The 16,239-nt window shown below is 51.2% G+C and overlaps 1 protein-coding gene across 1 annotated transcript; it reads left to right on the forward strand.

Annotated features, from left to right (window-relative positions):
* The first annotated feature begins 97 nt into the window (after positions 1-97).
* Positions 98-6,655, forward strand: KISS1 (KiSS-1 metastasis suppressor). The gene is made up of 2 exons (XM_082432841.1): positions 98-4,408; positions 6,313-6,655. The coding sequence occupies exons 1-2, from the start codon at positions 4,306-4,308 to the stop codon at positions 6,624-6,626; spliced, it is 417 nt and encodes a 138-aa protein (XP_082288967.1). The 5' UTR covers positions 98-4,305; the 3' UTR covers positions 6,627-6,655.
* Positions 6,656-16,239: the final 9,584 nt, after the last annotated feature.

The raw sequence follows: 16,239 nt of genomic DNA on the forward strand, positions 1-16,239 counted from the left end.
CCTGAGACTCAAAGTCAGTGTCTCTAGCCCATTAAGTCCATTCTCTGACTCAGGGCAGGCCCACACACATGGCAAGAAGCAGGCCTGCTCTCATGACCTATCATTCTTACCCTCGTGTTTACTAGTCCTAATGAGTGAGATAATATGTTTGCAAGCCCCTGTTAGCAGGAGGTATTAAACAAGTGATGGGTATTAATCCCCATCATGGTGGGAAGTGCTTCTCAACCATTAATTAGGTGGATGTCTGCACAGCTCACTCACCAGGTAGCCTCTGCTGAGGTAGAGACATAGCCCTTACCTTCCAAGGGCCCCAGTCTCTGTCCTGGGAAGCACTTCATTGAAGGGTAAAGCGCATCCTTGCAGGCCCAAGAAAGAGACAGGAGTCCCCCGCAATGCGTACATTTAGTAAGTCTCTGTGAGGGCCCCTGTGTCTGTACGGAGCAAAGGATCGGGTGCTGAGGGTGCAAAGGGAAGCAGACCTGCCCCACTTCAAAGCAAAGCTCACAGCAATTCCAAAACGGTGTGATCGAGGTGCCACAGGACATGACTGTGGGGCTCCAGAAGCAGCACCTCCGGACACACTGCAGCTGGAAGGCACTCCTCCAAGTTCCCTTAGTGCTTCCCAGGTACGCCCACCTTCTAGAGCTGCAAAGGTGCTGCTTTCTTAGCCAGCTGCTCACATACCTGTCCCGCCCATTGGACCATGGCATGTTCATCTCCAACCCTGTGCTGAGCACATGCTCAGGAATTGCTTGGGGAAAGAAGGGAGGAAGAAAGGAAGAAAAAAAAAAGAGACAATCCCCCCACCCAGTCCCAGATCCCAGATCCCAGCCCAGGAGCCGCCTTCTGGTCTGAGACCCCAACTGAGCTGCCAGAGCCGGGAGCACACGGGGAGCAAGGAGCCCCCGGGGCAGACTGTGCCACCTCCTCCCCCTTCCTCCCCTGCATCCTGCTCACTTGTCTGGAGGGGGAACATTGCACGCCGACACTCCGTCCCCCAAACAGTCCATTTCCATGTTGTTTGGGGCAGAATGGGTCTTGGAGTGGGTCTGGGGAGAAGCGGTGAGAAGGCTGGAAAGAACTAGTGGCAATCAGAAAGCCAGCCTTGGAAGGCTTCTGGAGGGGCAGGAAAAGGCTGATGTCAGTCATGAGAACCAGGAGGCGGGAGTCAGCCGTCATCGGCTCGGAGCGCTGTGCTCTCTGAGGGGGTCTGAGGAGGAGGGAGGGGGAGGCAGAGGTGCGCCTATGCCTGGAGACGTCACCATGGGCTTTATAAAAGGGACGTGACCAGGGAGCTGGTGACAGCGAGCCCAGGAGCCCATCTCCCCTCCCTCCAGGTGTTCACTCACCCAAGCAGTGTCATCACCTCGGAGACCTCTCAGGACGGAGCCAAGGCAAGGTAGGTGCGCTGCAGCACCCACACCAGGGGAGGGGTCTGGCCGGACACAGGGAGGCTCCCAAGCTGGGAGCAGGAATTCAGTTCCAAGACTGACAGAGGGGTCCCAGGCAGGCCAAGGGGGTGCCGATCTTCCCTGATTACTCGGCTGGCCAGATTATTCTGGGACGTCTGGGTAAATAACGTTGACTTGCACTTTATGAAACCAGGACCTTGGGGATTCTTTTCTGTAGAAAGAATGAGTACAGTGAATGAACTCTCTGGCTGGGATGAGAGGCCACAGAAGCTTTTGGAGGGAGCTGGGGAACTCCTGGGGCTCACAGGCTCAATAGGACTCCTCTGGGCAGTTCCCTGATGTGTGGATGGCAAACACAGACCTAAACAAAGAGCCCCTGTGTACCCTGCCAGCCCTGGCACTAAGAGATGGGATCACCCCAGAAGGGAGCTGCCCCACCCCAAAAGCTTTCCAACCAAGCCTGGAATTCCTGTTACTCTCTAGGTACAAAACCCCTGGGACAGGGAGACCACAAAAATGCCCACAGCAGGGCAGCCACTAGTGGCCCCTTGGAAGCTGATGGTTCTTTTCCAAACAACTCAATTCTACCACATGTGTTAAAAGCCCCTGTGCTGGGCAGTGAACCAAGAGTTGGGGGAGGGGTATAGGTGTGTGTTGGGGACAGGTAGTGGGGGAAAACCAAAGTTCTCATGGTAAGTGCCACCTATGATGGGATGGGGAGGATGCAATACGGGTGAGAGGAGCATAAAGAAGGAACGCTACCTTCTAACCATACAGCCTGCCCTCTGCCCCCTTCCTCACTCACCGTCCTGCTTCTGAAGAGCAGCCTGAATGCTCCATCTGAAACGCTAATCTACACACATTCCCCTCTGGCTCACACCGCTCCGGGATGAAGCCCCTGGTGGCCCCTTCCCCAGCCTCATCACTCACTCTCTCTCCAGCAAAGTTTCACCCTCCTGGCAGGCTGGAGGGCCTGCACTTCCCTCCACACCCAGCTTCAGCTCCCTTGCTGGGACTGCCTTCAGTGCTCAGAAACTCAGCTCAGGCGCCACCCCCTGCAGAAAACCTGCCTGGACCCTCCAGATCAGGCTCCCATGGGCTCTGACACACCACCAGGCCTCCCCACCCACCCTCTACTCACGTGCCCCCAGCCTATCATTTACCATGTTATTTTGAGATGATTCTGATTACGACTCAATTTCTTGTGCTAGATCTCAGGGGAGGGCCTGGGGGAAGCAACCCCGTGTCTTAGCACACCTGTGCACCCATAGCACCAACCAGGTGCTGCGATCAGGAATGATTTCTGAACTAACCTGGACCCTGTGCATCCATGGTCTGAAGCCACAAAAGAAATGGTTTTACACTGTTCTCTCTAGTGGACTGATCCTCTCTCTACTCCATGCCCCGCCCCAGGCCTTTAAGGCAGGTGCAGAAAGCCATGGTCTGGGTTTCAGGGTGTCACAGAGTCAAAGTCTGCAAGGATAAGTGACCACCTGAGGGGACAGTCTGTGGCCAGTCTGACTCAATGCTCTTATTTTATACACGGAGCAATAAGGTCTAGAGATGGGAGGTGACTTGCTCTTGTCTCACAGGGAGGGAGGGTGGAGTTGTAGCTAGATTTGAGTCCTCCTGATGCCACTCTTACTCTACCGCATGCCTGCGTCCTGGTGGGAGCAGGGAGAGGAGAGGGGAGTGGGGGCAACAACAGAGGGATGGATGGGGCTGAGCCACCGTTAGGAGCTGATGGGCACAAATGATAGTCCGCCTGCCCTGCCCACTTACCCCTCGACCACAGAGGGAGGCTCGAGCCTTTAAATCTGGCACCCACTCCCTCTGCTCAGCCTGCAGTGTTGCCTGGCTCTCCACCAATTTGTCTTTAATCACGTTTGGACAGTCTCAAAGTGCCTGATGATTTTTCAAAGAGAAATCAGACTTGGGAGCTGGAAGAACTGGGGGGGGTGGGGATGAGAGGGGAAGGGGGATGAAGAGGGGGTCAGAGTACACAGCTCCCACCTCAACAGCCAAAATCATGAAGTCAATTAAATTCATATCCTCTCACAGACCACAGGGAATAGAATATGGAGACAGTGACCTGATAAATCAGGGAAAGTTTTTTTCTCTTTCCTGAATTACAGGCAATAAGACAATTTAATGATGGTTTTCAAGGCTATGAAGGGTTATGAGAGGGAGCAAAATGATTGCCTCTTTCTTCCTTTTTCTTGAAAAAGGAAAGGAATTAAGTTCCCATTACAGCAGGAGGGAACTGGGCCAGGTTCGGGAAGGCACATTCTAGCGGGGAAAGTGGAGCACAGAAAGTTGTCATTTATGCAGAGCCCAGCATGGAAGGAAGAAGCGCCTGCTCCCAGGCTCCAGAGAGCAGGTTGGGAGCTCGGCGTCCTCCATTCAGTGGAACTCCTTGCCCCACTTCACTTCACCTTTCCCTGCTCACTGCCACACTGCATCTCATTCCTTGTTTCTCCAACATTCCTCTCAAGCAAACCTGAGATTCAGAATCCTGGCCATTTTCCAACCCAAGCAGTCCTGCCCCTTCCACTGATATGAATCCTTCCTCCCTCCCTCCCTTCCTTCTTTCCTTCTCTCCTTCCTTCCTAACCTTACTGGCCTCACCTGCAGGAAGCCCTCCCTTATGATCCTCACCTAGCATGAGTTCAGCTTGGACTATACGGTGCAAGTGGTCTCGGTCCCATTTCCATGCTGTGTCTGTTCAGCCTCATCCCTCCACTGGGGGCCTCCAAGGGCAGGGGCTGTCTCCTCCCTTCCAGGGGTCCCACTGCACACTGGGATCTGCCCCACCACCCAGCCCAGAGGGCGTGCCTAACCTAGTCCCTCCTCCCTCTCTCTGTCTTGGTCTCAGGGCACGTCCAGGACCAGAATGAACTCACTGGTTTCTTGGCAGCTGATGCTTTTCCTTTGTGCCGTCTCCTTCAGGGAGACCTTAGAAAAGGCGGCGCCCATGGAGAATCCTAGAGCCACAGGTATGTGTTGTCTGGGAAGGAGGGTGGGAGGGAGCAAGTTAGTTGTCGCAAAATGAGAGTTGCCATATTTTTCAGATATGGCTAGTCTCTTGACGTGAATTTAAAGCTGCATTTAATGGAAACCTAAGACTGATACATGCAATTCACTAACTTTGCAAGCAAGGAATGTCTTGCCACTGTTACGGACATCAGGAGGCTCACCCAGGTTCAGGTGCTTGTTAACCACCGAGCTCCTGCATGGTTTTCTCTCTGCTCTCCGCCAACCACCTCTCTGTGCAGATCTGCTAGGAAGGAATTTACTATGCAAGTTTGTCTTATCAGTGACCTCAGTTCCTTTATGGGAAATTTGAAAAAAAAAAAAATAATAACCTACACAAAAGGACAGATCCTTAATATCTGTCAACATTATGAGTTCATTGTGAAACTGATGACCTGGAGAAACTGAGGCCCAAAGAGGTAAAGAAACGTTCCCAAAGTCACTCAATCCAATGCTGCAGAAACCCAGCAGGCACTGAGCTACCCAAGAGTGCCCTCTACAGGGCACGAGCTAGGACGGTGCTCATCCCCAAGTCAGGAGGGGGGTTTAACACTGCTGGGTGGTCAGCTTGGCCTCTGGGGACCTCAGTTCCTCTAGCTATGGAACTTGCAGCATTCTCTCTATACACAAGATATCATTGTGCCCATAAGCTATCCCAAAGCAAAGAGAACATGGCCCTGGGTGTCCTTTGCCAAGTGTGTCTTCTCTCCTGGGATCGAGTGTTCTTTCTGGGTGAGGGAGGATCCCCCAGAGAATAACATCATCACTGCCCTGGGGACATTGAGCTCTTGGCTCTTTTTGGCAAAAGCTTTTAGGTGATGCTAAAAACAATAGCCTAAGCAGTGATCCTACTGCTGGGATGGTGGCTGTATCTAGAAAGGAAGTCATCGTCCCTCCCATCTCAGCCAGGCCCAGGGCCCTCCTAGGAAGATTATAACTTATTCTGGACCATGCCCACTCTTCTCCAGAGTATGCCACGGCATTGAAGAGCAGGGCTCAAAGCCAACTACCCTCCACCCAACACACACCCACTCACACCCCAGACCTCATTTCCACTCATCTCCTGCCACAATTCGCTGGGGTCATTGTCTGCTGAGAGCTAGTTGCACTACTTTACTGCTAAAAAGTATAGTGCACTTAATGAGCCTTGCATGTGAAGTGCCTTCCAAATTAGCCTCATTAACCCTCAGTATGAAGGGGAAAGATTATACCTGGAGTGGGGGAGGTGAGCTGGTCGAGGTGACCCAGATAATTTCCCTTCTTTGTTGAAGTCCTTATATAGCCTTTTAGGGTTCACACTTGTTGGGCGTGTGCAGGCACAATGGTCTTAGCTTCACTTTCTTCATTTCTGTAACTACAAGCTTTTCATTAGCTTTTATATATTTAACAAGCATTTTTGAGGCCCTAGTATGTGCAAGGCACTGTTTTCAAGACTCTGAGAGGCTCAGAGATGAATGAACATGGCCCTAACCGCCCCAAGGAGCTCTGTCTAGTGGGAGCCTGATGCAGGGGCGGGCCAGCCAGAGAGCCACGAAGAGGAGCAAAGCTGGGTGTCCAGCAAATACTTGAGTTTTCTTTATTTCCAAGCTCTACCCTGCTTGCTTCCTAAAAACAAAAAAAAAGTAATTCAATATAAAAGACATTCAAGACAATTCTGTAAAACATTTGAAATCAAAGCTATGTTGAAGGAAAGAGGAGCAAATGGTCACACCACCCAAGCTAAGAGGCTGCTGAGCTTTGAGCTCTGAGCTTCCTAGGGGTCAAGGAACAAAAGATAAGCAGAGGATGGGGATGTGAGTAGGTGTTCCAAAGCCGTCTTTCCCGGGCCCCGGCCTCACGTCCGCCTCTCCCTGTGGCTCTGTCCTAGGCCCGCGGCTCAGACCCCCGGCGCTTCTGGCCTCCGGGGCGCAGAGCCCGCGGTGCGCGGAGAGGAAGCCCGCCGCTGCCGGGCCGAGCCCTCGGGGGGCCTCGCTGTGCCCTCCTCCCGAGAGCTCCGCTGGGCCCCAGCTGCCGGGCCTGTGCGCCCCCCGCAGTCGCCTGATCCCCGCCCCGCGCGGTGGCGTGCTGGTGCAGCGGGAGAAGGACCTGTCCGCCTACAACTGGAACTCCTTCGGCCTACGTTACGGAAAGCGGCAGGCGGCGCCGCCCGGCAGCCGCGGCCGAGGCGCCGGGCAGGGCTGAGCGCGGAGGTGCGGCCTTAGACCTTCCAATCCCGGACGCGGATCCGAGCGTGGCTCCGGGCCGGGGCTGGGGGCGGGGCAGTGGGAGGGGCCTGCAGCTTGTTTCCTGAAGCAATAAAGGAAATGCTGCCGTCTCACCCGCTGGTGATTTGTGGCTAATTTTTGCAAGCGGCGCGGATGAGATTGTTCCCCTTCTCTCTCGGCTGGATCCTTAGCTGGTTTTAAGATGGCTTTAGTGTTATCAAGGTCAATGATTTTCAAACTAGAGGTAAAGGACCAAGTTGTTTTTTCCCCCCATTCGGGGCAGATCGGTACTTTTAAACACACACACACACACACACACACACACACACACACACACACACACACACACACACACACACACACACACACACTGAATCTCTATAAGACTTTTAAAAATAACTAAAAAGAAGCCCAAATTGGATGCTGCTTGGGTGGTGTTACAGCAATATCAAATAGCTATAAAAATTTCTGAAGATGTTCTCTTAATTCCTAGACCTATGTCACTGCAGATGGGTAACCAACATTTTTCAGAGGGCCATGAGCCGACACCCACACTTTGAGTAGCACTGATCTAGGGCAGGGGAAGGCAGATGGCTTAAGTACCTTCCCCTTTCCCAGGGAAGTTTTTAGCCAGTCTGACAGCCTGATCTGGAAGATGATGCCAACCATTGCCCCATCCACTGAGGTTTAAATAACACCTTAGTTCCCCAGTCAGACCTCCACTGGGGTGCTTGGCCACAACCACAATGAAGCCCCACTCCATGCGCAAGGAGTGTCAGCAGTGCACTGGGCCATCTATCTGCCAACCCCCACCCCCCGTCCCGGAAACCCTGGATGGGTCCAGTGCTTTATGTTCATCACTTCTCTACATCCTTTGAACCACCCAGGGGGCTGAGCATGTATCAACCCCATTTTCACAAGTGAGAATCCTGAGGTTCAGAAAGATAAATATCTCACTCAAGGCACACAGCCAATGAGTGGCAAGCCATTTCAGGCTCCTGGCTTCCCCATTGCACTGTCACACCTCTCTGATGTGGCAGGGTTTCCATCTGAGTCAGCTGTGGTGAACATCAGGAATGGTCAATCTGCCTTGTGGGGACATTCCTGGGGGCCCCCAATAGCTGGGGAGTTTAAACTGCTGTAGGAAGGAGTAGAGCTTGTCAGTTGGGAAACTCCAGGAAATCTAGGCTTCTAAGTCCACAAGAAAACCCAGCCCTATTTGACAGCCTCACGCTACGCGTACCCTGCTTGGTTTTGGCTGCGCTGGCTCTTCGTTGCAGCACGGGCTTCTCTCTAGTTGCAGCGCACGTGCTTAGTTGCCCTGCGGCATTGGGAACTTAGTTCCCCAACCAGGGATCGAACCCATGTCCCCTGCATTGGAAGACAGATTATTAGCCCCTGGACCATCAGGGAAGTCCCTACCTTGCTTGGTTTAGAATGGAAATGTTCTTTCCTAGAAGGATTGTGTGGTCCACCACCACTCCATGAAACACCAGTGTTCCACCCATTACAGAAACCAGGACTCCATAGAATGGAGGCAGAATCTTGTTGCTATGGCAATGAGATAGGCTGCTATGGGAACACGACAACCTGCCCTACCCCCATCTCTACTCTGAAACCGTCCTCCAGGATCTCTCAAATTATTGATACTGCTGTGAGCTCATGTCCTAGCATGCATGACAGGGTGATGCTGTTGATATTTCATCCCCCAAACGGCCTGGGGTGTGTCTCTGTACCTCTGGGAGAGGAATCATAAACTCAACAGCTATTCTGTTAAGTGAGTTATTCTCCTATTCCCTGGACCAAACCTTTCTCTGATGAAGTCTATGCGTAGGAAGAAGCTAATGGATCTCTAAAATCTGCTCTTAGCCAACCTAATTTTACAAAATTTCCTGTGATCCCCCCTAACTTCTCCTCGTGACCTCAAGTTTAGGCAGATAGAAGGCAGGGGTGTGTGTGTGTGTATGTTGCTTCAGGGGCAGGAGAGTGAAATGTGTTCTCTGGTATAAGAAGCAGGCCTGTGTGTGAGAAGGTATGTGTAAGAAGAGTAAATGTAAGAAACATACATGTGTCTGTGTGATGCTGTGTGTGGTGTGGCCCCTCTAACTACATTTCAGGCCTTACTAGCTCCCACTGCAACCCAAGTGCTCTCCAGGATCTATGTTCAGCTGCTTCAGTGGGTAGCAGGAGAAGAGCTGGATCCACCTGTCCTGGTCTTCTTGCCCAGGACTGTGCCTGTGAGACTCCAGGCTTTGCAGTTCTTGGCCCCATATGCTGTGAAGGGATGGGGATCTCCATGGGATGAAGGGATTTTTTTGGTTTCATGAGGCTCCCAGCCTGACCCTGAACTGATTGGAGGGAAGGTACAGGCTGTGAGGGGCCCCAGGGACTCCCATCTACCTCCCAAGACTTCTGGGTGGGCTCAGAGAGCTAGGGCACCAGAGCCCAAAGACTTGGAGGTAGGGCTGCCTAGGGGCTCTCAAACCCTCTCCTTCCTGAGAACTCTAGACAGTCCCCAAGGGGCAAGAAACCAGGAGGACCTGGGCATCCTTCCCTGGGAAATGGGAGGTAAGAGCATCTCTTTCCATATTCCTTTCCTTTTGGTAAGTCTGTTGCACTAGTAGGGAAGTGGTCTCATGCCCCTAAGCAAAGGAATATGGGGGGCGGGGGTGGGAGGGATGCAGGGGGATTTATGCCTCTAGTATCACTAGTAATATATTAACAAGCAATTTTTTAGTCCTGTAGTGTGCCAAGCACAGGGCTACTCCATTTCAACCTCACAACAACTGCAAGAGGTGGGCAGTATTCTTGGAGAAGTCAAGTAGTGTGCCCAAGGTTGGCTGGCAAGTTAGAGAGCCCAGAGTGAGACTCTCACATTCTAATTCCAAGTATCATAATCTTCCTATACACTACAGTCTTTCCTTTTTCTCTGGCCCTGCTGTGTGGCAGAGCCAACCCTCTTCCTGAATGATTTGTCTTGGGTAGCAGGTCTCTGGCAGCCAATGTAACTCTATCCCGATGCCTCTCCAACTTCTTTAATGACAACACAGGTGAGGTTACCAATCCCCAGAGCAGGTCTCCTCCCCTCAAACCTCCTGTTTGGGGTCAGGCATCTGACTTTTGCCCCTGTCTGTCTCCTTTCTCTGGAAGCAGCTTCCCCAGGTCCAGACTTGGTCATAGGGAGGCAGAAGATGTCAAGTCCCAGGGGAGTTAGTATGCCCTTCCTCGCCCTTCTTCCATTTTAAAACATCAGAGCCCAACAGGCTTCCATACTCAGCTCAGAGCAGGGAGCCTGGAGGCCAGCAGGACTGGTTTTGGTTGTTGGGAAAGCCAGAGCAGAACAAAGAGCCCCCAGTTTCATCCTCTTCGTGGGTTTTGCTTACCTATATTTTCTCTATTATCTGTCCAATAGAGTCTTAACAGCAGTCTCATCTGCATGTTACCTTCACAAAACGTTTAAAGGTACCACTTTTGACACATTCATGTCTGCTCACACCCTAAGCCCCCTAAAAGATAGCAAAGGAACAAGAAAGGAATAAACTCCCAAGGACAAAGAGAAGGGAAAGGAAACCACAGCAGATGAGAAATGACAACCAGATATTGAAGATGGAAATTAGATGGAGGGCTTGGCAGAATGAAGGAAGCTACAACCTCAAAGCCAGCAAAAAGGTCTACTGAAGGGCCATAACTGATTCACCCCGAGGACCAAGTCTCGGTACTTGGAGCTACCTGGGACAATTTCTAGACTGAAAACAGGGGACTGGCTGGAAATCTCTACATGGAGAAGTTAGACTTCCTGAGTCCCCTATCTCCAGCTAACACAGCCGGCTGCCCTGCTCCCCCATGAGGAAGAAGCTAGGGGCTTTCTCTCTCGAGGATTCAGTAGAGACCTCTAGTCAGGGGGTCACAAGCACAATGAGGGTGGGGATAAAGAGAGTGTCTGAAAAGAGGGAAAAAAGAGAGTGGACTGTGTGAAAGTCTGCCTGGGTGAGCCCTTTCCCAGTTTCTTCCCAGAATGCAGGGCACAAGGACCACCTCCCCAAATGGGAGAGAGAAAGCCCCAAAGAAAAGACCGACAGATACTGACATTGAAGGGTACCTACCTTTGTCCGTTTGGGCTGCTTTAACTAAGTACCACATACTGGGTGGCTTATAAACAACAGAAATTTATTTCTCACAGTTCTGGAGGCTGGGAAGTCCAAAATCAAGGGACCCCGGATTCAGTGCCTGGTGAGGGCCCGCTTTCTGGTTCATAGATGGCTATGCTTTTGTTGTTTCCTCACATGACAGAAAGGAGCAGGGAGCTCTCAGGGGTCTCTTTTATATGGGCTACTAATCCTATCCATGAGGGCTCCACCCTCATGACCTAATCACCCATGAAGGCCCCCCACTTCCTAATATCATCACATGGAAGGTTAGGGTTTCAGCATATGATTTTGGGGGGCACAAACATTCAGTCTATGGCAGTGCTCCAGGGAAAATCTGCTCAAAGCCCCCATCTAGAGTGGGGTACACCAGCTGTGAGCCTTGCCCCTGCACACCGAGTTTCTAGGCCCCTCCACCTGTCTGTCTTAACCCTGAATGGAGAGCCAAGTTGTCCCAGGAGCTTGAATAAAACCTCTAGTTTGGAAGAGAAGACCAAAGCAAACAACACAGAGAAACCAGAGACACCATGAAAAAAATTAGTCTGTAATTAATATCCTCAGAGGGCATAAGAGAAAATTTTGCACTCATAAAACAAGTATTGGATGCAATAAACATAGGAATAATCAAAGAGTAAGAAAGGGCCTTCAGAGGTTAAAATTACAGGAGGATATATTTTTTTTAAGAAATAAAAGAGTTGGAACGTCAAGTTAAAGAAATCTCATAGAAGGTAGAACAACAACAAAAAAAATCAGGAGATAAAATATAAGAAACTTAGAAAACAAACAGAAGTTGCAATATCCTACTAATATGAGTTCCAGAAGAGAGAAAAAGAGAAAATGGAAGGGAAGAAATGACCAAAGAATTAATGCAGGACGATTTCCCAGAACGGAAGGACACGAATTGCCAGGTTGAGGGCATCCATTGAGTGGATGAAGCACATGAATGGAAAAAGACCCATGGCAGGGGTAAGGAAAGGTGGTGAAACCCACTAGAGATCAAACCATAGAAGAGTCTGGAATCAGAGTTGCACCAGACTTGTTAAATTCAGAAGATATTGGAAAAACAACTTCTAATTTCAGAGGGGAAATAAGTTTCAACCTAGCATTCTATTCACACCCAAACTCTAAAGAGTAAGGGTTGAATGGAAACATTTCTAGACCTGCCAGGACTCGAAGTGTTTGCTTCTCCTGCACCCTTTCTCAGCAAGCTTTGGAACACATCTTCCACTTAAATACAAGTGTCACCTGAGAAAGAGGAAAACCCCAGAACCTGGACGTAGGAAGCCACAGAGGAGAGCAGCAAAGAGATCCCCCAGGAGCACCGAGCACTGAGCTCCTGGTGTGCAGGAGACCCAGGAGCACCGAGCCCCCAGGAGAAAATCCCACTGGTGCATTACCTGGGCATCACACCAGGCGAAAGGGGTTGTGGAGCAGCTGGGCACAGAAAAACAAGGAGTGGGAAAGGGGCGGGAGCAATGATGAACTTAATGAAAAGCAAAAAATTACACAAGGAAATGTCATTGTAATGCACCATGAATGTTAATTTAATTATAATAATCTAAGTACTGGCTTTTGATTTTGCCAAAGTTGGAGGGACGGAGCATAAGAGAGAGAAATCCTTAATTACCATAAAAGAAGAAGAAATAATGAATAAAATTGAAAAATTCAGAAATGGCAGTTTAAGCATAACCTTTAGGAATATGGACAACCATCAGTAGCAAAATTGCTGAGAGAGTTGAAAGGCGTTGCCTCTGTAGAGCAGGACTGGAGATGCTGGTTATCCTTAAAAGCCTCTGAGTTCTACTGGATTTTAAAACTAGAGTATTTATATACGTCAATCCCAATCTCCCAGTTCATCACACCACCACCACATATATACACGAATATGTATAAAATGGATAACTAATAAGAACCTGCTGTATAAAAAAAATAAATAAAATAAAATTCAAAAAGAAAACCCTGAGAGTATTTATTTTTCTGATAAAAAAGGAAATCGAGAAGAAAGGAAGAAAGGGGTCCATTTTCTAGGAAATGTTCTCGGGATACCACCACTTCCCTATACTTCTGCTGGTGACACTCTAGCGCACAAACCACTAGCACCCTCGCATCAGAACCCCCACCCCTGCATCACCACCCCTCGCACAGCACAGACACACACATGCTCCACTGAGCTGCTCCACCGCTACCCCTCCTCTGGAAAAGGGACTTTCCAGTTTAAGCTTTGTTTGATGATGAAACAGACCACCAGTGCCATTTGGGGAAAAGCAGTTTATTATGTTTCTAGCTTTCATGCCTCAGGATACGGTGTCTGGTCCCACTACATTGGGTGCATCTCATTTCAGGAGTACCTCTTCGACCAAGCTCTCCCACCAAGCCCCCCGCCCCCTTGCCAATCCTGTCCTCCTCCCAGGCGCTTGTAGTTCCCAAGACCTGGGTGACCTGCCTTCAATTTTCCTGGGCCACCACTTGAGCAGGCCTCAGGTTGGGATCACCGCAACCCTGTGGCTGAATTCCTGTTCCTCCAAGGCCCTCAGAACAAACAGCTAAGGACACTTGGTTCCCTGCAGCTCCAAGGTGCTCCCAGTCCCAGCCCCAATGCCTTCCAAGTAATTATTCCCTCTCGAGGGTCCACCCACACAAGGCAGCCCTGGCTGGTTATTAAACTCTGTTCCGGGTCTGTTTTTTCCTCTCAAGGCCCCAGCTGCTCATCTCTGCAAGCTCAGTGCTCCCATCTGATTGAAAAATTCCTCCCAGGAAGCAGCTGGGCCCTCCGGGGTTGGGGAGTTAAGTGTGACATGGGGAGGAATACAGGTGAAGAAAAGACGTGTCCATTTTTATCTTTTCTCCTGCTTTCTCGTTTGCTTTTTATGAACAGAAGCAGTACCGGCCCAGAGATATTTAGCTCCCCAATTCCAAGCCTCAGTGAGTCTGACCTCTTTGCCACCTTCCCCAGGGCAGTGGCCATAGCAAGAGTTTTCCACTAAACTAATGCTGGTGGAAATAAATCCATGCTCCTTTCAAAGTAGCAGAAATCAGGCTCTTGGTACCACACAGCCTTCTCTCCCTCCACACTTCAGCTCCGTTGGTCCCTCCCAGTCTTGATCACAATCCCAAATCTCCTTGGGATGATTATCCTGGAGCAAAGTGGGATTTGGGGGCATTTTTAGAGAAACCCTGAGCACCACTTGCCTTCTGAGAGATTCCCAGAGCCCCATCACCCCTCTGAATGCCCCTGGCCCCCACTCTGCACACCCAGCGTGGGATCTGAAGAGAGAGGAGAGGACAGGACCCAGGCGGGATTTATGCTTCTCCGGACTGGTTCTCACGTCATGGGTCTGCCCCAGGGGAAAGGGCAGGTGCGGCCCAGCCCTTCCCTCTGCCTCCAGCTCCGCTTCCCCCGACCTCAGGTGACGCAGCCTGGGGCCTCGACGTGGGATCCTGGGGGGCTTCTGTGAGAAACACTGGACCCCTGGGCTGATGGGGCCTGCGAGATAACCTGGGAAGGGTCCCTACCCATGCGCCGTCCCTCCCACAGCCCAGGGCACTGGCAGGCCCAAGTTCAGAGGGAGATTCTCATGGAGTTCCACCCGCCTTCCAATCATCCTCACCCAACAGGGAAAACGGGGAGTAAAAGGCTGGGCCACCTGGCAGGGAGTCAGGACACATAGAATCCTAAAAAATACTGGAGCTGACTGTCCCAGGGTCGGAGGTGACCCCACGCAGGGCATTCGCTCTCACTGGGTAGTGCTGACTGCTCGACAGTTCTTCCTTAGAACGGAACTAAAACCGGATTCTTTCTCCCTGCCACCCTTTAAGGTCCTCAGCTCTGTACGATGAGGCTGTACAAACGGGTCTGACTCCAATTTCTGTGGAAGAACCTTCAAGGGCTTTATGATCCCTGGGGCTTCTCTCTCCCAGCTAAGCTTCTGCAGAGCTGCCCTCCACGAAGCTTCACGGCTTGATTTCAGGATCCCTGCTCATTCTGACTCCAGGCCACCGTCTTGCTGGGATGTGGTACCCACTGTCCGGTCTCAGGATCTGAGCCCCACAGGAGTTGAGGGGGTGGGCTGAGAGCAGCGTGTGAGAAGAGCAAGGAGCGGCTGCCCCTGCCAGCCTCTGAGCTGGAGTCATCAGGAGAGACAAGATACCATCGTTTCTGGGGCCTGCTACCCTCCCAGGGGCTGATTTCCTCTCCTCTGGTCCCTGCAACTCTGGTCTATAGTTTGACAGTTGTGTCTTTCCTGGGGAAGTTATTCACTCTTCTTATTCACACTTGTACCCACTGCTGGTCCCAGGGTCAGTGTGCTGCACCCACTGGCAGGAGACAGGGATGTGGGCAGGAAGGCCGTTTTTGGTTGGAGAGTGCCTGGGGCCCCAGAGGGCTTGGCCGGCTGTTGGGACCCCCAGCCCTGCCTTTGCCATAGAAGAGTCCTGAGTACTGACCTGAAATACAGGTGAGGGTCCTGCTGCACTGTGCCGGGCATCTAAACTGCAGTGAGGCCGGGGCTTTACAGAGCTCCCTCTCCCCCACAGAAAGCTCTGTGGGCTTGGCAGACTCAGCCACAGCCCAGCACCCCTCTCCTTCACATCCCATTGGCTCTGCCGGTCATCTGTGACACACACAGCCCCAGAGAGGGGCCCGGAGTCACAAGGCGAAGCGCTCAGCTTGTCCTTCCCTAAGTTCTCTGAAGCCTCAGCTTCCTGTCTGAGCAGTGGGGACGAGGGTCCCCACTTCACAGAGCTGTGCAGAAGGAATGGTGTTCGTTTCCGTCACCTTTGTAACTCCAGCATCTAGAAAAGTGTCTAATATATAAGAAATGCTCAGTGGATACTTGCTAATAAATGAAAGAGCACCGAGACCTACAGGGATGCTTAATAAATATTTATTCAATCTGACAAGACAGATGTTCCCACTTTGAGGGGTTCTTAAAAGTTCTCCCCTGCCCTCAGATGCTTCCCCCAATGCCAACCACAGGGCCTGAAAATTCTCCAGTGAGAGTTTATACCAAGAAACACCAAATTCTCCCATCACTTGGTAAGGGTGTTATAATTTCAGAGATCCAAATGCATTAATTAGACAACACGTTGGTAACAGAGATTAGCTCCTCTGGTTAAGTTCTTACTGCCCACAGTCGGTGCAGAGAGCAGTGCCCTGAATACACAGGACTTGGATACCAGACTGTCTACCCAGGAGGGTGCCCTGGGGCCACCCAGCATCTACTTCATCTTCCAGATTGGAGAACTGAAGCCCAGAGAGGGGAGGGGGTTCCCACGCCACACAGCAAGTTGGTGATAGAGTCAGAACTAGAAGCCAGGTCCCTGACAGCGATGCCAGGGCTCCTTGCACTGCTTATCACGGTTCACTGGGCACTCATCTGATGAGTACTAAGCACCACTCTGGGCGAGAGGCAGATATACACACACAGAAATAATTCCGAGACAGGA

The sequence above is a fragment of the Balaenoptera physalus genome (assembly GCF_965194825.1).
Source record: "Balaenoptera physalus genome assembly, chromosome: 1".
Taxonomy (NCBI): domain Eukaryota; kingdom Metazoa; phylum Chordata; class Mammalia; order Artiodactyla; family Balaenopteridae; genus Balaenoptera; species Balaenoptera physalus.